The sequence below is a fragment of the Urocitellus parryii genome, chromosome 1 (genome assembly GCF_045843805.1).
Source record: "Urocitellus parryii isolate mUroPar1 chromosome 1, mUroPar1.hap1, whole genome shotgun sequence".
Classification (NCBI taxonomy): Eukaryota; Metazoa; Chordata; class Mammalia; order Rodentia; family Sciuridae; genus Urocitellus; species Urocitellus parryii.
The window spans coordinates 249,597,640-249,618,328 of record NC_135531.1 but is presented as its reverse complement, the minus strand read 5'-3'; the positions used below and the strand labels follow the sequence as shown (position 1 = coordinate 249,618,328).

The following is a 20,689-nucleotide window of genomic DNA, read 5'->3' as shown; positions in this document are numbered from 1 at the left end:
TGGCCAAACCATTTGCTACTCCATTAATATTTTTGACCTTGGGTGCTTCTATTTTCCACATAAAGTGGATAACCAGCTGTGCTACCCAAAGCTCTGCCTGTTGGGAGACCTGCCTCTCACCTCTTCTTAAAGGGGCCAGAGTGCACATAACACATAGCTAGCTTATACCTACATTTGGAGCCAAACCACTTGAACCAAGGCCAGCCTCTCCTCCCCTGTAAGCCTGTCATGAGAGGCCCTCCACCCCATCCTGTAGCTCTAGTTGCGAACTGAGGGAGAGAGGCTGATGCAACAGCAGTGAGGGATTGGGGACTGGGGACCTGCTCTTGCTATTTACTTAATCCTTACATTCACATAGGAGCTGGATTCTGCATGTTCTGCTTTCCACCTTACCTTACCTCATTGCTTCTGAGCTTTCCAAGACTTTAGGACTTGCATTCTAACAAGATCCTTCATTTGCATTTGCACATTTAACTATAGAGAAGTTAAAAGAGGGTGAAAGTGAGAGCACCTTCCATGCAGAGGACACAGGTGGAGGTTCCAAAGTGAAAAATAGAATGGGAAATCCAAATGGCGAAAGAGAGGGGATCCTGAGACAAAGCTAAAGAGAAGGTCAAGGGCTGGACTACACAGAGCACACATGCCACCTTAGCGAATTGGGATGTTGTTCTGGTGGGATGAATAAGAAGTCATTGAAGGGTTTTAGGCCAGGGCTGAAAACATGATTGTGTGGGCGTGTTCACAAAACTTTAGCTTCAATGTAGAGAATATTTAGAAAAGGAAACAAAATATATGCAAGGAATTCAGAAGGAGACTATTAAAATCATCAGTGGAAAGATTAAGGTAGCTGGGAATAACATGGTAGCCATGGAAATAAAGAAAGTGAGAGGCAGATTCAAGAACAGGTGTCTGAGTTGGGATTGGCAGGATGCCTGAATAGATTCATACATCAAAAGAACAGAGCACCTTGAATCACTTCTCTATTTCTGGCTGAACACCCATGCAGGTTGTACTGACAAGGAAATCTGTTTGGGACACATTAAGTCTGGTGAACTTTGAGACAACTAAGTGGCAGTAAAAAAACAAGAATTAGGTTTAGAGGGCCAGAGCTAGAATAAGAGAGTCATTCCTGGCCATAGGAGTAAAAGTCACTTATTAGGAAGAAGATGGGAAATCCCAACATTTATACAGATGTGATAGAGGGGGAAGAGTCAGCAAAGGGACAGAAAGAAGACACTCACCAAAGATGGGGGAAGAAAGCAGAGAACTATATCTCCCGTCTACCCCAGCTCTCCTCTGGTCTATGTCAACTCAGCACTCGAGGTGATCCCATAAGACAGAAGTAAGTTTATGCTGGTTCTCTGCTCTGCATCCTCCTAAGTTAAAAGCCCAAGTCCTCATAATGACCTGCTCCCTCTTTACTCGTACCAGTCATGCACCATTGCTGTTCCACAAACAGGCCAGGCTGCTCCCTCTAAGGGACTCTGTTCCACTGCTCTCTGTTTCTGGAATGTTCTTCTTCTGGACACTTGCTTGGCTCACACCTCCACCATCTCCATTTCCTCAGCAAGGCCTTCTCTGACCTCATCCAGCTGCACGCTGCCTCCTGCCCCCGTCCCACCCCACTGGCCTTCACCTGCTTTATTTTGACTTTTCCCCTTAGTGCTAATCAGCATCAATCCCACTCCAAACTTACTTGTTATGTTTTTTATTTTGTCTGTGTCCCCTGAGCAGAATATGATTTTTCCAAGGACAGGGATCACTGTCTATTTATTTTTCTACTTATACACCCTGAGAGCCTGGAACAGGGCTTGGCATTGAGTCAATGCTCCGTAAATCATTGTGAACAAGAGAATCCCCTCTTTAAAGGGAGATACTTATGGACCCTAACAAGATGACCTCAGTCATTAGTCTGAGCAACCGATGAACTGCTATAATCTCAACCCGACCCTGAGACAATTCTGTAGTTGAAGATGTCAGAGAAGAAGCTATGACAAGATGTCTCTAGCACTTTATATCTATATGGGGATTCCTCTCATGGCTATTAGTGGGAATGGGGTTTTTCGTCGATTATATCTTGCTGTTAGCCTCCCTTTGAGGTTTCCATATCTCTGACAACAGTGGAATAAATTTCTTATGATACTCATAACTTCTCAAACTTTTCCAAGTTTTCTTTTTTTTTTCTTCTACAGATGCATTTCTAAAAATTTGAGATATGATACAGGTACCATAAAACTCACCATTCTGAAGTACCCAATTTAGTGGGTTTGTTATATCAAACACTACCACTAATTGCAGAATGTGTTCAATACCACAAAAGGAATCTCATGCCCAATACAGTAACAGTCACCTCCCCACCTCCCCTATGCTTTATCTCCTCAGTCCCAGGCCACCACTAATCTATTCTCTGTCTTTCTGAGTTTGCCTATTCTGGACATTTTATATAGATAGAATCATACAACATATGGCCTTTTGTGTCTGTTTTCTTTCATTTAGATAACGTTTTCAAAGTTCCTGTGTGTTGTAGCTTATATCTGTACTTTATTCCTTTGTAGGATTGAATAAAATTCCCTTGTATGAACATAACATATTTCTTTTATCCATTTTTTAGCACTGATGGAAATTTAGGTTGTTTCTACTTTTTGCTATTATGAATAATGCTATGAACATTTGTGTGTAAGCTTTTGTGTGAACATATGTTTTCAATCTCAAGTAGTCATATGGCAATTATATGTTTAACTTTTTGAGGAATGGCCCAACTATTTTCCACAGCGTCTAAACCCCTTTTTATTCTCTCCAGCAATGGATAAGGGTTCCAATTTCTCTACATCCTTGCCAGCACTCACTATTGTCAATCTTTGATTATTTCCATCCTCGTGTGTGCGGGTGTAAAATGGTGCCCATTGTCATTTTGATCTGCATTTCCTTAATGACTAACAAATTTGAGCATCTTTTCATGGGCTTATTGGCCATTTATGCATATTCTCTGGAAAAGTGTCTATTTGATTCCTTTGCTCATTCTTCTATGTTGAGTTATTCTCTTTTTACTGTTGAGTTGTAAGAGTTCTTTATATATTCTGGATATGAGGCCTTTATCAAATACATGATTCACAAATATTTTATTCTGTGGGTTTCTTCTCAGTTTTTGGTAGTATCCTTTACAACACAAACTTTTAATTTTCATGAAGTTCAATTTATCTGGTATTTTCTCCCCTTTGGTCCCACAGACTCCTTACATACAGTGTCTATATCCATTATGACAAGGAAAGAGGGGACATACCAGATAGGAATAAATGAAAAAAATGACAACTTCACAGTTCATATTAATAAAAAAATTATTTATAAAATTGCCTTTCACTAGACAGTATAATTGCTGTTGATGAATATAAGCCAAATATGAATCACTTACAAGTCATTATCTTTCCATTTAGCTGGATGGATCCAAGGACAGAGCAATGAAGACTATCACCCTAGAGAAAGCCAATTAGTATTTATACTATTTCAAAATATAATTTATAAATGGCTTAATCATAGCTTTCAAAATCTGAATGGACCATTTCACATCAGCTTTCTACAAAAGCAGTGGAATGATTAGAGCATAGAGAGTGGATTGATCATTAGGTGGGAAGAGTTGTCCCATCATCTCCAGAAGTCTGTCTTTGATTCAGATGTGTACATTCCAAGGGACAAAGGACCCAGGCTCATCTCTTGGAATCTAGAATAAAAGAATAAATGTGGGAAGTTCACAACTTAGAAAAAGTTTGTGATTTAGGCAAAAAAAAAAAAACATAAAGTAAGACCATGAAGTAAGCCAAACCCATTGGGGGGCAACCAAGACAACAAGGGGCTAGGGAACAACTGGTGTGTGATAATTCTAAGACTCACTTATTACACGCCATAATGGAACAGCATGTGAAATGAGGAGGGATCCAGGAGAGGACTCAGTGAGGAGGAGCCACAAGCCATCATCTCACACTCGAGGGACTGATGAAAAAGTCTGCCTCTCCAGTGTAAAAGAGGTGATTCATGGGGGCTTGGAAAGACCATAAGGGATGCAACCTAGAGCCAGCACAAGAGTGTAGGAAGGGTTTCCCCTCAATGTGAAAAAGAACTTTCTTATAGTCAGAGGAATAACTGAATGGCATGACTTTCCTCCATAATTAAAAATCCTATCACTGACTCTAACCAAGAAGACCCAAGCTGTATGCTCCACAGGGAGGTCATGGGAAGGACTCCTGTAGTCACCCTCTCCTGTGTGGGGCAAGAATGGAAACAGATTATTGGAGCAGCTTACTCTTGGCCCAGGAGTCCTAGGTTCTGAGGACAGTCCCTGAATTCTTGTTTCTGACACAGATGTCTTGGGAAGGACAGAGACAAAGAAAATACATAAAAATAAGGGGAATGAACCTCCATTTTTCAAGTGGCATAGAACTGGGCCCCAGAACAAGCCAAGCAGGGCCAGGCTGAGGGAAAAATGAAACCGAAGGGGTCCATGTTCAAAGGCCATTCTGCTCTTCTCCTACTCTGATGCCCTCAGGATTCCAGTTCCATTTTCTTCCATGGAAAAACCACAGTCGTGGGTTAAAGAAATTTATGGTTACCAATATGAGCCCCAAATTTAGAATTTTATCATTTTTTTTTCTACTAGGTAGAACATACCATTTTTGTGAACTTGTCCTCACAAGCCATTCTGATCCTCTCTGGAGTCAGTGGACTATTGAGCTTCAATGGTCCAGACAGGCCCCTCTCCTGTCTTGCTGCACTCACTGCATCACGGATGGCGAAAAACACAGAACACCCCAGAAACACTCCAGACTCTCCCAGACCCTTGGGACAAACAAACCAATCAGATGATGTCTCTTTCTCTAACTCTGCACATAAATATATAGAACAAATGTGACTGTATATTTGTGAAGTATTATATATGTAATTTTTTATTTAAAAAGTAGATTAATCTTTTGACCCAACAGTCCCATTCTTAGAATCCTAAGAAAATTATCCCAAGTAGAGAAAGCAGATACAAGCATGAAGATGATCATTGCAAGATGGAGAATGAGACACAACCTAATGGCACTAACACTCATGTTAGGCTCCAAGATTTGCAATATTTAAAATGTTTCTTATTAGGTTGCTAGATTACTTTATACTTAAAATGTTTAATAGAGATGTTTTCTTCTGCAATCCTGGTGAAAACACCAAACAAGAAAGAAGTGACGGTAGGCCTCTCTCTGCTCAACAGATATCATATGAACGTGCATTTATTCACAGCTTACCTTAGATGAATACAGGGTGTTTGACTTTTCAGATGGAGGCAAAAAAGAGATGTGCAGCTCTGTAGGGATGTCACAGATGGCAGGAATTTTATATTGGTTTGGACCACGTGTGTACAGAACACCCTGAGGAGAATATTTCAGTTCCTCTATTGTATAAAGTCCCATGCCTTGAATAAAGGCACCTTCAACCTGAGGCAAAAAAAAAAAAAAAAAAAAAAAAAAAAAAAAGAAGAAGAAGAAGAAGAAGAAAAAAGAAAAAAGAATTTCCACATATGAGAATATTTTCAACAGTAAACAGCATTTCAACCTCATGCTGTTTGTTTGAATTTTTAAATTATGGTTTAAGAGGGCTTTCAGGGTGTCTTAGAGCATGTTGCTGAAACTCTACCTAAAGGAATTTCTATACATCTCATCTGGAGCTAAGTTTCAAAGTCAAATGACTTGGATTGTAATCTTGTCTAACAGTTAAAATTATAGCTCAAGGAGAGTCCTCACAGAACCTGTCATCCAAATACCCTCATTTTTCCTGCTACTGAGGCGGGTAAAGACCTCCGACTGCCTGGTCTACAGTGAAAGGCTCTCAGGGCTCCAGAATCCCATCAGATTGCTCCACATCCCCACTCCCAAGGGAGCCTCACCTTTATGGACTCACTTTTCTTCCCTATAATGAAGAATTTGAACTATGTTACCTCTAAGCTTCCTTTACAACTTTAAAATGCTCAAGTTCCTAGACATGGACTCATGGCCAAAAGCATCTTCTGACATTCTTCCTCATTTCTGGGTCTCTTCCTCATTTACTTCCTTCCTCTGACCATAGGGAGCCATCATGATGTTAGTTGAGACTTCCTAAAACTCCAGGCCATTTCCCAAGCATATCACCTGCATTCACTAAGCTAACTGCCTGTCTTTGGAGACCCATCACCAACCAGTTCCTCTTTGACCATGGCTCCAGTCTCTTTGCCTGCTGCTCCCACAAAGGCACCACCATTCTCAGCCCTGGACCCATGCCAGCCAGAAACAGCATGTTCTTCATTCCATGTCCTTCTTTAGGTTGATTTCCTCTAGTCTTTTTCCACCTGGAAGGTCTTCTCTTGGTCTTTCCTTGACAACCTGGTCCAAGCTCACTTCTCCCCATGAAGCCTCTTGTGACTCCTCCACCCCACAGATTCTTCTCATTCTCCAGGGCTGGAGAGATGCTACACTAGGCTCTATGTCACAGGTAGTGAGCTGAATTGGCCACAAGTTCAAGGCAGGTAAAGCAAGTGTGTGAAGATTCCAGGTGGGTTCTGTGTCACTGGTGAGTGTGTGAATTCCCAAAGATGCAATGAATCAACCCCCCCTGCCTTATAGAAATTCAGGTCCAGCATTGGCAAAAATTTTTGTTTTCAAGAGAAGCTAGATATTTGTGAGTTTTCAATCTTGTCAGTTATTTCAAATTTAAATGAAAAATGTGTGTGGCTAGAAATCAGCCCACAGGCTACCTGTCAATAGCTACTGTTATAATTATTTGAAGTGTGTTATTCTAACCCAACTTTAAACTCTTTCAAGCTAGAGCCATCATATTCCCAAAGCTCAGTATTCAGCACTGGATCTTCTTATATATCAGAGGTTTGGGGCCCATTGGGCACCTGTAGGCTTGGTCTTGCTTCAATCAAGCTCCCCAATCAGACCATATATGTCTTCAAAAACTATCTAAAACACTGTGTTTCCTTCCCCCTTTAAAGGTAAGAAATTTGCATTCTGCAGTTGAATGAATAGACTTTGACTAGATGGGTAACAGAATAGATAAAGCACGCAAAGCCACATGGAACACTTTCCCTGCAAACCTTGAAGCAGCTTTGGCTTGTATGAGGAGGAAGTGGAGCAACTGAGTTACATACCTGGCCAATGTCAAGGGCTGGATTTATACTGTAGCCAACATCCATGACGATGTCTGTTCTGATGTTCTAGTAAAAAAAAAGTTCAACTGTTTATTTTTATTGCAGGTAACTTAGAAGAAGCTGAGGCAACTTCCTGCCTGGCTGGCGTTGGGATAAAACCTTTCTTTGGGTCATATTATTCCAGGAAAGAGAAGCCATGGCAATTTTATTATGTTTCTAGGTTTTACTATGTAAAACTTTTAAAGTTATACAAATACTCTTGATCAGCTGAAGCACTATTTTTTTCTTCTTCCTCTTGGAGATGGTAAGAAAATAAAATATTTACTTGATTTTGATTCAAGCTGAGTGATGCAGCAGATTGAGCTTAATCCACTACAACAAACATAACAGATGACATGATAAAAGAAAACATCTATGGCCTTCAGATCGCTATTGCACAACTTTATGGCTACTACACAACCCAGTATCCAGAGTTCAACTGACTGAGTGATGTTTACAGAAACACAGAGTTCAGGATGCAACAACAGAAAGTCTTTGGACTATAATCTGCTGTTCTAGATTTTTCATTTTGGGAGTGGAGAAGATAATAAATCTGACATTACAGCTTACTCTCTGATAACCTGTAAATGAGGAAAAGAGCAGGCCCAGCCAGGGTGCTGCTAACACCATTTTGCTCTTTAACAAGTCTGTACCTTCTTTGATGTGACATGATGGTCTCTGCCATGACAAAGAGATTCTATTTATAATTATTAATGGAGCAAAGGGAAGTCATCAATTTTCTTGTTTGATCTGGGAGTTTCATCTAACATTTTTCTTAAGAAAATTAGATAATGATTGAGAATTTCCGACTTCAGGTGCTTACCTCTCTTATTAAAAGATACAATGAAATGTAAAATTCTCTTTGGCACCAGTAACAAGACTGCTCTTCCAGGAGACAAGCAGTCTCAACTGAAGTTAATAGGAAGCCATCTGAAGTCCAATGTCAGTGAAGGTTCTGCTTTCAGAGGTTTGGACTTGATACAGTCTGTCATTGTATTCTGACCGGGCTGGGCAGTGGGTCTAGACTGTGGTATCCTGCCCCCAAGAAGGCCCTCACTTATCCCCACCATCTGGTATTCACATTGTATGTAGTCCTCTCTATTCCTACTCTCGAGGGTCAGTCTTGTGACCATTAGAATGCAGCAGAAGCAGTAGTACAGTTCTCTGGGATTAGGTTATTAGGTTATTGCTCTCTCACTTGCTCACAATCTCTTTCTTTTGGACTAGCACCTCTGAGGGGAGCCAGTGGTTATGCCCTGAAGACACTCATGCAACCTACAGACAGGTCCATGCAAGGAATAAACTCTTATCAATAACAATGTAATGATATTGGGTGCAGTGGTGCACACCTATAATCCTAGTTTTGCAGGAGACTGAAGCTACAGGATCACAAGTTCCAGGTCAGTCTCAGTAACTTAGCAAGACCCTGTGTTAAAATACAAAATAAAAAGGGCTGGGGCTGGGGCTCAGGGAAGAGCGCTCCTGGACTCAATCCCTAGTACTGGGTGTGATGGGGGACAATGTGATAGGATTTAGAAGCAAACTCTCCAGTCCCTACTGAGGCCACCAAAATCTTGACCATAGCCTCATGAGAAACCCTGAGACAGAATCACCTAGCTAAGCACTTCCAGATGTCCAACCCACAGGAGTGGTGTGAGCTAATAAACATACGTTGTTCTCAGTTGCTAAGTTTAGGAGTAATCTGTTATACAGTGATAGACAACTAATATATAGAATTTTGCAGGAATCAGGGCAATTCTATCAACACAAGGAGAATGGCTGAGAAACAGGTCTCCAGGGAAGGCTTCTGGTGGAAAGGCACATATTGGCCTTTTGCCTAGGGGTGATACCTTCCCTGAGCATAGATCAAGCTTTTATGATTAGACTATTTAATACATCTCTTAAGATTGTTCAAATAAGTTATAAGAACATATCTTAAAAGCTAAGACCAAGGTTAATTATTACTTTGTTCTTGGATCTTGACAAGGCCAAGAAGAAAATCCAAATGGTTAAATTTTCACTAACTTTCTCTTTGAGGGAAAAGGGATTTAGAAATCAGTTAGTGTGAGAACTCTTCCTGGTGGAGTGGGACAACCACTCTAGCATGAAAGCCATGCTTACAGGGATCACTGTGTTGTCTCAGTCCAAAGTCTCCAAAAGGGAGCTAGTCTGAGTTAGAGCCCAGGCAAGCCAGATACTGGAATAGGCAAGTACAATACAGGTAGACATAATTTTAAAGATCAGATTGACTATAATTTTTAAAACACACATATTGGTGATAAAATAAATAAAAACTTACATGTGAGCACAATTCAAGAATGTAGACCCAAGGGATATTTATTAACATCAAGAATTAAAGCTTGCTTCTGGGTAAGGTTGGGACAGATTAATACTAATAGGTTGGTCCATGACGTTAGTGAGAGTTATTCCAGAATCCTTTATTATTATTGATTATGTATTATTATTTATGATTATTGACAGTGACCAGTAAATGACTTCTTTAACTCCAGAATGTCCAAGTACAAAAAGACAAACTGAATTCTTGAAGATGGTGTGTATGTGTGTGTGTGTGTGTGTGTGTGTGTGTGTGTGTGTAAGAATCTAAGTGTGCATCTCTTCATATAATCCCTTAAAAACCCAGGGATGCACTTAAATAATCTAAAAAGAAGGACCTTTTTGTTGTTGTTATTACTAGGGGTGCTTAATCACTGAGCCTCATCCCCAGTCCATTTTCATTTTTTATTTTGAGACAAGGTTTTGCTAAGTTGCTTAGGGCCTTGCCAAGTTGCTGAGGCTGGCTTTGAACACACAACCCTCCTGCCTCAGCCCCCAGAACTGTTGGCATTATAGGTGCGCACCACCATGCTTGGCAAAAGAAGGACCTTTAAAAAGATTTCAAAAACTGACTACTGTCTGCCTTTGATTTTTCTGATACAGAGAAATCACCCTTAGCCAAAGGCATGGTGCAGTCACCCCACACTCAATTACACTCCAACAGATGACATAGGTGGAGTAGATGCATCCTAAGTGCAACCTGCAAAGCTTCCCAGTGGGTACTGACCTTATGATCCCCTGTCAGGCAGTCCACTTCAACCTCTGAACAGGCAGCTCCATAAACAAAGTATTCGAAGGGATGGCCTTCGCCTTTCTCCCAGTTCATGTGTGACTCATAACCCCTGAAGGAAAGAGAATCTTGAGGTGCATTGTTAAGCAATCAAGTCCTATAATCACAAACCATAATGATCAAACAGACCCATACGGAGCTGTGCAAATCAGAGGGACATATTTGTAGAGTGAGGGGCCAGCATGTAACGCATGTTCAACAGATGTTCTAAGTAAATAAATATTTAATTCTTTCCTCTTCAACTCACATTGTCTGATAAAACACTCAATTACTTCTGACCAGTGAGTGAATCCTTACTCCCATAGGTTCCATATTGACTTTATGATTATTTATCCTATAACCTTTAGCTAATCTTTTTTGTCATCAGATTGGGGGAATCCCATCTGCATTTTACACCAAACACTATTTCAAGGGTGCACAATTGCCTGCTTTGTCTCACTTGCTGGCTTCAAAATTCAACTTCTTTGCAAGAGTTGGGGTGCATGGATCAGATTTCTTAGCTCTCATTCTTTGCCTCTGCCATCTATGATGGCCTGTTCTGTTCCCAACTCTTCTTTCTTTAAGGATACCAGGCAAATGTTAATGATCCAGGACAGAAGCTTGCCAGTCCTCTCTAGCCTCTCTACCCTGCTCCTGCAGCTGGAGAAAGCCATTGAAAATGCTCCCAGTGCCTATTCCCAATCTTTAGTCAGTGGCCCAGAACTCCTACAACAACGGCAAAGTGACAAAATCAGGTAAGACTCCCTATATCATCCTGCTCTCCGATGGCATTAATTCTTCACTAAAATAATTTGATAAATTATTTTCCAAAGTGTGCTAGTTCTAATTGCTCCATATCTTGACACCACAGTTATTGTCAAGTTTCTTTTTTTGCTGCTCTAGAAGATGCAAATGGTGTCTATGTTATTGTGCATTTCATTTGCATCCCTACCTTTGTTTCTTAACTTAGGGGTAGATTGTGTTTTCAACAGTCAGCCAGCCACTGCCAGGGGTTCCAAGCACTAACTCCCAGAGAGCCTAACTATTGCACCCAGGATGAGCTGAGTCATTACTAGGTTGAATTTCGTTTGTATGCCTATTTTTCCCAGCAAAAGCCTTTCTAGTCATGGATTAACTAGCTGCTAAAATGTTCTTTATAATAGTGGATTAATTAAAGATACAAAATCAATACTTTTGTCAAAATTGCAGACAGAACTGAAACTCTTCCTCACAATACCACTTGCTATTTTCCATAATCACAATACCACTTGCTATTTCAATCCACAAGTGATTGAAAGGACTACTTACCTGAAGAATCCAACAGCTGAAAGACTGATACTTTCATCAAAAGCAGCCTGTGCCTGTGAAGAAGGAATACAACGTGATGTAATAAAGATATCCAAAGAAAGAATCCCTCAAGACTTCAGTTTTAATTTTACTAAGCATTACATTCAGCTACCCAGAGCAATAACTATGGAGGACAAGAATAATTCATTCCTTTCAGCAATAATTTATTCCTTTTATCACTCCACAGGCATTTGTGGTTCACTGCAGGTGGTAACTACATTTGTTCAATGTGTGTGACTGTAATAAATGACTACTATGGTATGTTACACCTATATACTAGACTATAATGGGCAACCCATGTTCTGCTTATAAAGAAATTCATTCAATCATTTGGGAAGACAGCCTATCAACAGAGGGCATTTTAGGAAACAGTGGTTGGTTAGATGTTTAATTGTAACATCATGTATCCATAAGTTTCAGTTGAGGAGAATAATTTTGCTAAATCGCACCATTTTTACTAAAAGGTCTTCTGACTACCAGTGCACACAGTTGAATACTACATAGAAAAATGAGGATTAGGTCCACATCTCCAGGATGAAGAGAGAAGATGAGAAGTGCAACCATTACAGGAGACAGTGGGTGGATGGCAGCATTCTGCAGTGGACTGCAGAGGACTACTCTGCACTGCATCTCTGCAGCTTCCTCCAGCCACTTTCAGCCTTGCTGGACTCGGGCAGCACCAGGCAGAGAGCAGAAACATTGAAAGCCTTTTAAAGATTTCATATCCTTAAATATGTCCAGAAAAGACTGAAAGCTTCCATAAATATGAATCACAGAGTCAGTTCTTACTCTGTCAAATAGCAGGAACATTTGTCGGGCGTGCTGGGAATTGAACCCAGGGCCTTGAGCATGCTAAGCATGCACTCCATCCTGGGCTATACCCCCAGCCCTGGAATCATCTAAGTAGATTCCCTAAATATTATCTCACTAAACCTGTGTTTTGATGTTCCAAAGTTGATATTTTAGAATAGTATGACACATGCTCCCAGTGTTTATGGATGTCTATTCCATACCATCTGATACTTTATACTCTATTATTTTGAAAAGTTTGCTAGTTGACTTGGTAATGTATATTCTCTTCCAACTAGACTGTAAGTTGATCAAAGGAAGCAGCTGAAGGCCTACTATTTCTAAATGAGTGCCTATAGGATTTTTACTTTTATGGAATTATTCCAGTGCTGTTTTTCTATTTTAGGAATGGTGAAACCTGAAGAAAACACATTTACAGATGTTATCCAAAAAATGCCTAGGTTCCACAGAATGAAACATTAATTAATTCTAGTTTAAAATAGGAGTTTTGTCAGAAAAACCATCTCTTTCTCCAATAGAAAATTTTCCAGATGTGAGAGTTCCTCTATCATATTATGATAGGACCTTTACATACTGAGAGCCAAAGGATCTCTCATTTACAATGAAGCAGTGGTGGTGCCATTTGGAGTGCCTTCCCGAAGACATTTAATTCACACATATCCCTCTCACACACACCCTCCTGTTTTTCTAACATAAAATACAGAGAACCAGTGATTCTCACCCAGTCCTTCCAAGTTCCTTGAGGATTCTTGCTGATGATGGGTTCAAGGCATTTTAGAAGAGTTTGACAAGCATCCTAGGGGTTATTTTTTAAGTTAAAAGATGATAACAATTTCATGAAAACACCAATTTTAAAACAACATGATATGTCATCCCATAGGCTTATCTGAAAGGTCATAGGAAGATCAGTAAGAGACCAACCCTGTAAGAGGATGCTGTGAAAGATCTCACATGGGTACACAGCACACGTGTGTCAATGGTGAACAGGGCTTCAAGATGGTGACCTTGGAAGCCATGCTAAGTCAGCACCTAACAGAAAAACTGTGGGCAAACCACTGACCACTGTCTTCAAACAAGGTCAGATTTCATTTGTGAGAAAGTTTATTCAGGTAGCATAAGATAGAGTGAGAGGAATGAAAGTGGAGTAAGAGACAGAAGTCTTACCATGACCCAGGCAAGAGGTGAGAATCTGACTCAAAGAGATATTAACACAATATGGAAATGAAAGATATAAAGACAGTTTCAGGTAGAATTAAAAGGACTTGCTGGCCAGCAAAATGTCAAAAGTGAGGGAGTGTGGAAGCAACCTAGATGCTCTTCAATAGATAAATTGATAAAGAAACTGTGGTATATATACACAATGGAATATTACACAGCATTAAAAGAGAACAAAATTATGGCATTTGTGGGTTAATGGATGGAGTTGGAGAATATCATGCTAAGTGAAGTAAGCCAATTCCAAAAAACCAAAGGCCGAATGTTCTCTCTAATAAGTGGATACTGATCCATAATGAGGAGGGAAGAGGCATGGAAAAAAATTGAGGAACTCTGATTGGCCAAAGGGGAGGGAGAGGAGGGGAGGGGGAATGGGGGCAGGAAAGATTATGGAATGAGATGAACATCAGTACCCTAGGTACATGTATGACTGCACATATGGTATGACACTATATCGTGTACAACCATAGAAATGTAAAGTTGTGCTGCAGTTGTGTACAATGAATCAAAATGCATTCTTCTGTCATATATACCTAATTAAAATAAAGAAAAAACAAAAAAGAAAAAAAAGTGAGGGAGAAAAAGGTGGCATTTCCAGTATAGGAGAACTGTGTGCTGTGAAACTGACTGAGCCCAAGAGTCAGGTAGGAGATAAGAAATGGATGACTCAACATCTTCTGAGCTCCACTCATGTATTTGGTCCTAGAGGGCTTAATGATTGTGATGCCACTACAGTGACATTTACCTTTACTGCCAACCCATTGAGATCTGCCACTACGGATCCTCCAGAGATATTTGTATTAGGAACGGTTTCCGTGCTTGTTCCACGCAGGTGGACATTCGACATTGGCATCCTTAACTCCCGACTGGCCACCTGGATTTTAGAAGAGAGTTTCTTTTCAAACATTTTGGTGAGCTGTAGATCTGTGCACATGCCCAGGTGGTACAGTATGTATGTGAAGCCCTTTTACACACCATGGGCACAAGGAAGCAACACCATAAATGCCTCCCTCCAGTCACAAAAGTTTGTCTCTTCTAAAAGTCCTATAGTTTGTTCAGCCCCAAGTTATGAAGACACTTTATTTTTCTTTGACTTCCTCATGTGCAATAGCATCAGGAAGAGGAGGTAAGGACCCAGGCCAAAGCTGGAGGAACTGCTCTACTCATGTCTTTATAGTCATTAAATTAATGCCTTTGAGGCTGCTCATCCCACCACACTGCAAAATTCTAACGAAGTCAATGTTATCAATAATAAATGCTTATCTGCTGTGCACATAACTGTAGATGCTCCATGAAAAGCATCTCTCCTGAGACAGGACAATGGCTTTGAAAAAGCAGCAACATAGACATCACAAAAGAAGAGGATAATGCTGGGGTTGAGTGCCAACATGAGAGCTTAGTAAGCTGCTTTGTTCTTCACTTTTAGTGCTGGAGACAATTATATTGTGAACTCTAGTTAATCCAAAATTCTCCTCTTTCCTGCTAGCAGTACAGCTTAATAGAACTTGCCCAACACTCCAAGGACATGGGTACATGGAGCTCTTCCACAATCCTTGGCTCTCAGCAGAGCATGGGCACAGAGTGCAGAGGCTCACAAGGTAAAGGTGTCTTGTGGTCTCATAAGGAAAACATTAAAATCTCACCCACAAATGGGAAAAGGAATGACCAGACAATTCTCAAGTGATTGCAACATAAAAGAAAATATGTACTCAACATGTCTATAATTAGAAAAATGTAAAGTAAAATAATAATGAAGCATTTTCATTTATCTAGCAAATTATCTAAAATTTTTCAACAATCCATCATATTTAGTGTTTGTTAGGATATGATAAAATGGATGCTTTCTGGAAAACAATTTGGTAATACATTTCAAGCAATTTAAAATACTTATATCCTATGACCTACTCATTCTATTTCTGTAAGCTTTTTTAAGAAAACAATTACTTGTAGGATCATAGGGTAATGTACAAAAACACTAATTGAAGTGTTCAACAATTGGGAATAGTTAAATAAATTACACATACGCCCACATGCAGCCATTAAAATCATGATTGTTAAGAATTCTTAATGACAGGAGGAAGTGGTCACTAAAAAGTACATAAATAACATGTCAGTAATCTTTTGAAAAAGAAAAAAATGCATAATTCAAAGATGCCAAAATGGCAAAATTATGTAGGATCTTCCCCCCCCCCAATTTTCTGCATCTTTGACATGTTTCATAGACTCTAATATTATGATCATAATTAGCAAAATAGAAACAGTAGCTTCAAATTAATCTAAAACAAGTGAGCCAAAAGAAAACCATTAGAGTTTGGTTAGAAATACTGAATGTTATTTGTATTATCAATTGTTCAGAGCCCTTACCATAAAAAGGGCAAGAAATAAAGCAATAAATCAGAATTTGCAAATCTTTTTATTGCCTAGCAAAGAGTTGAAAAAAGACAACTCAGTTGTTTATATATATATATATCAACAAATAAAACATGACATTCTTTTAAATAAAAAACTTGAGTCCCTTCTACTATATTCTTTTTAGGGCCTCAGTTATAAAATTGGTTTATCTACCCAGTTTCTGCTTAGCAGCTTATCTATCTCTTATCCTTTAATTTGGAACAGAAAATATACATTCACAGTTTTCTTTCATGAACTTATCAGTGAGGACACACCCAACAGAAAACAGTTATTGGTATTCTTACCTGAATCATTTTAGTGTGAACACCCTGTCCCATTTCAATCCCTCCATGAGTGACCAGCGCAGAGCCATCCAGATAAATGTGAACCAGGGCAGCAGCCTAAGCAGAAGAGATGCAAGCAGATGAAACAGAAGAGAATTTTTTTGACTGGAGTTATCACATACCATGTCAATAAAAATGCTTTCCTCAGAAATGATCCTTTTCCTTCCATCCCCCCTAGACCCTGCCAAATATATACACAACCAGAGCAAAGTCATGGCAATGGTGGGGCAAGCAATGCCTTGTGATCACCACACAAGAAGCCATACTGTCCTAGGTGGGTCTGGGTCTGAGGCAGGACTATGCACCTTAAGTTACTGTTTCTTAGTTAGGGCCCTTTAGCACATGGGTATCTCTAGGGGCCCCTCTCCCTGGAGCTTGGGGTCATATATGTGTGCACGCACAAGCCCTCCATTTAAAAATGCTCAGTTAAATATATGTAGGTTGAGGAAGAGAGAGAATATTCTCATAGATGTAAGCATACTGCAGAGAAGAAAAAATGAAAACCCAACTAAGAAGGACAGACAGACATGATTTTTTTTCTTCAAAATGAGCTAAGCCCATCTTAATTCATCTTGGCACAGAATTACAAGCTTTGGATTTGAAAAGAAACTTGCAAGGAATCTTATCTAATTATATAGCTTCCCACAAGGACCCAGAAGCAACCAAACTGCTAACAAAATTAAAGGTTCCTCTAGAAAAACCAGTCTGCAAGCTAAATATGCTTTACCATGAACAAGAATGTGCTTTCTTGCAAGTCTGCAGGTGCTAAAGTATGGTTATGGAGCCTCTAGTCCAGGGGACTGCAGAAAATAAGGATGACTTCTTCAGGGAGTCTCCAATATGAAAGTAACATCAACACCATACAGTCTACAGTCTAAGTGCTTCCACCTGGTTTCACTGTGGTCTAGGAAGGCCTGAGAGGCAACCTGTGCAGCTGTTCATGGGGGTGTGGGTGACCACCACTCGTGGGTCACTAAGGCCCGTGAGCTGGGTTCCTTAGTATCTAAGTTTCTGTACAGAGTGGCATAATAATCTGTGATTTGAAAAGAAGATCTTCAGAAAATTCTGGTAATTTCTGCTTGATGAACCTCATATTTTATTACTATTATATTATGATTTACCTACTTAGATTACTTAGAAGCAACCCTGGTTATAAGTGAAAGTTAAAGGAATTGCATGTCAATCACCAGATAAACTCAAGAAAAGGATTGTATTTCTCGGCCAATTCTCTGCCCAACAGAAGGACCTTCACAGGCATTTTTTGGGCTGTGAACCACACTTGGGGAACACCTCTTTTTTGATATCCAAAGGTTCACATTACTCCAGTGACAACCAGAAGCCCCCATCATTCCAAATATGACACTTTGGACAATAAAAGTAGATTTTTCAGCTAGTCAGCAGGTGTAAACTGGGGATGTATTGTCAAAATGGGGACACCAAAGTACACTTTCTCTAAGAACAAAGGCACATATATTCATGGTCCGATGGAGAATTTTAGACTTTTGTGCCATAATAATCATGTCTGGGGCCCTGAAAAGATGTAATGGGTGATTTACTGTCAACTAACATATGACTTCACCATCCTGTGCTCCTGGCTGCATGATAAAGAGAAAGAGCGGTGTCCTCTACCGATGACCCAGAACTGGCTGCTCTGGGGGTGTGCATCAGATGCCAGGTGGTGCCTAATGTCAACAGTCACTTCTGGGCTTTCTTCTATTGCACTTAATTGTACCTTGCTGGCATGTGAGCCCAGGAGAGGTAAGAGCACGTCCTAAGGCATCCCTTGAAATGTGGGATGGTGTCTTGCCTGTGGTAGGTCCTCAAGAAGTGTCCAATGAATGAATTTGCAAGAGCATAGTGATTTGATTTGTTTCTTAAGTTTGCAGACTCTGTATTTGGCCTCCTTGACTCTGCCAAGCACGGATGGACTTAGCACCTGTGACTAAGCTGCAATTACAGAGGATTGTGCCTGTCCTCCATTGTGTGAACCTGCTGGTGACTGCGCTCTGCCTGTGGGGTTGGGGCAGTATTTCTATTGTAGACCCTGATTAATTTGTTCCATGTGGTGCTGCAATCTCCTCGGGCTATTAAAAATGTCAAATTTGGTTCAGTTAAGTGGCACCACTGGATGGTTCATTGTTAGACCACAAAAGATAATTCCACAAAGCTTCATCTACAAAATTGGCACAACTGGAGCACTGGAACAGATGGCTCTCCATTATTAATAGAGAACTTAGTTGATACAATTTAAATCTTCAAGCTATGACTGCTAGTATTGGTGAAAAGTTAGTTCTAATCCTAAGATTCCCCAAATGCACAACCATTCAACATTTGAGCTCCTCCTCTATGCCAGGTACTGTAGCAAGGCCCCGGAAACACAGAAGTTAATTAGATACTGTCTGTGTCCTTCAGTGTTCCCACTCTAGGAATTAGGTGAGTTACATAGAACTCCCTCAGCTGGTGCTTCTGCTTAGGGAGGCAGTATGGGACAATGAAGACCCATGGGACCTGAGACCAGGCATGTGGAGGTCAAATCTTCGTTCTGCCACTCCTTACTGCATGTCCTTGGGCAAGAGAGCAAATCTCTACCAACTTCAGTTTCCCCATCTATAAAACAGAATCACACGTACTCAGTAGAGACAAGATCAGGGTAATCAAGTGGGAGATTACAAATCCCACCTCAGGGCCTTCCGCAGAGAAGGCGCTCAAATATTTCTAGCTCCCTTCTCTATTTTATTTGCTTTAGAACAGAATCTTTCAGGATGTGTCTTTCGGGAAGCAGTTTGTGACTGATCTCAAACTCTTTTGATTTAGTCCTAAGCAAAGCTTTTGAGCACAGCAGTTCTCTGGCAAAGGCTTCCCAGTAGCCTCTGAGAATGAATTTGTATTGCTGGCTCTCATCTAGTTTCTTCTCGGCCGAGCTGAATCCCAGCTCAGTTCCCATCAAAAAGTGCTCCAGGCAGAAGGTTTCAGAAGCTGCCCAGACCCGAGTTCCAGCCCTGGCCTAGCTTCTACTAGCTGTGGGACTTTGGGCAAGATATTTAAACTCTTTGAGTCTTAGTTTTCTTATTTATAAAATGAAAATACAAACCTTATAGGCTGCCCTGAGGGTTGAATGAAGTAAAATCTTAAAGGACTTATAACAGTGGGTACTCAACTATTATTACTTTCATCTACTTTTTGAGAAATTTCTGATGAGGGAAATGATACAGACCTGGTCTACGGCAAAGGCTAGACATTAAGTAATGGAAGCCACTAATTAGAGGCAGCCTGCCATGTTTCCCCACAGCCTAACACTCAAGATTGCCAGAGGATACTGGGTGCGGTGGCACACACTCAGTGGCTCTGGAGGCCGAGACAGGAAGATCTCAAGTTCAAAGCCAGCCTCAGCAACTTAGTGAGGCCTTAAGCAACTTAGCCAGACCCTGTCTCAAAATAAAAATTAAAAATGGGCTGGGGATGTGGCTCAGTAGCTAGTTCAATACCCGGTAACAAAAACAAAAACAAGAAAAGATTGCCAGAAGACCCATAAACAATAGAGTTGAGTTTCTTGACAATCCTGTCCAGTCTGCTTAAGGACTGACTAACTTCTTTGCTATCTGCCAGCTAATAAGTTTAACCCCAAATTGTATACCAAGATTCATTATTCACAAACCCTTTTCTCAGTTGCAGTCCTCTCCCCCACTTCCTTTTTAATAACTTTGTTTTTGCCTTTGTTCGTCAACAATGGCCTCTTGAATATCTCCACCAACCCCCTTCCCTGCTGTCTGAGTAAATTGTGTACAGATGGCCAAATGGCTCTCTGTTACTTTCTGTCACTGCAAATAGGCAAGGAATGAAAAGGCTGCAGTAGGACAACCACTTGTAATGAGCAGCCACTTGCCTACGATCAAAGCTGCATGAAAATGGTATAAAGATTACACCAAAGTTCAGCTAGGCTAGTTAGGTGTATGGGTGGACAAGGGAATGGAGCAGGGACCTTTTTACCACTTTTCCTGTCTATTTCCTCAACCTATACACTAATGCTCCTCCCACAATCTATCCACCCTTATTTTTTCCTATTGCATCTTCACTTAACACACCTGCCACTGTACCTTCTTCATGGCTCATTTGAAGTGTGAATCCTGCAGAGGAAGAATCACCAAGCTCTGTGAGGGCCCTGCTGGATATCTACATACATGGAAATTTACATTATGGAAGAAGAGAGAAAATGGGAGTCTGCATCACTGCTGTCCTCAGTGAGTCAGAATACAGCAGCCCTTTGCCAGCTGTTAGGGGTATTTTCAT

General features: G+C 40.5%; 1 protein-coding gene across 1 annotated transcript in view; it reads right to left on the bottom strand.

Annotated features, from left to right (window-relative positions):
* Window positions 1–3,356: 3,356 nt before the first annotated feature.
* Aox1 (aldehyde oxidase 1) overlaps window positions 3,357–20,689 on the bottom strand; it is a 69,705-nt gene continuing 52,372 nt past the window's right edge. Inside the window, exons 27-35 of the mRNA XM_026399333.2 lie at window positions 16,364–16,459; window positions 14,413–14,541; window positions 13,174–13,248; window positions 11,604–11,656; window positions 10,254–10,368; window positions 7,154–7,219; window positions 5,274–5,462; window positions 4,660–4,827; window positions 3,357–3,715 (exon numbers count right to left, since the gene is read on the bottom strand). Coding sequence (XP_026255118.2) covers window positions 3,665–3,715; window positions 4,660–4,827; window positions 5,274–5,462; window positions 7,154–7,219; window positions 10,254–10,368; window positions 11,604–11,656; window positions 13,174–13,248; window positions 14,413–14,541; window positions 16,364–16,459 — 942 coding nt within the window. The 3' untranslated portion in view covers window positions 3,357–3,664. The remainder of the gene's footprint in view (window positions 3,716–4,659; window positions 4,828–5,273; window positions 5,463–7,153; window positions 7,220–10,253; window positions 10,369–11,603; window positions 11,657–13,173; window positions 13,249–14,412; window positions 14,542–16,363; window positions 16,460–20,689) is intronic.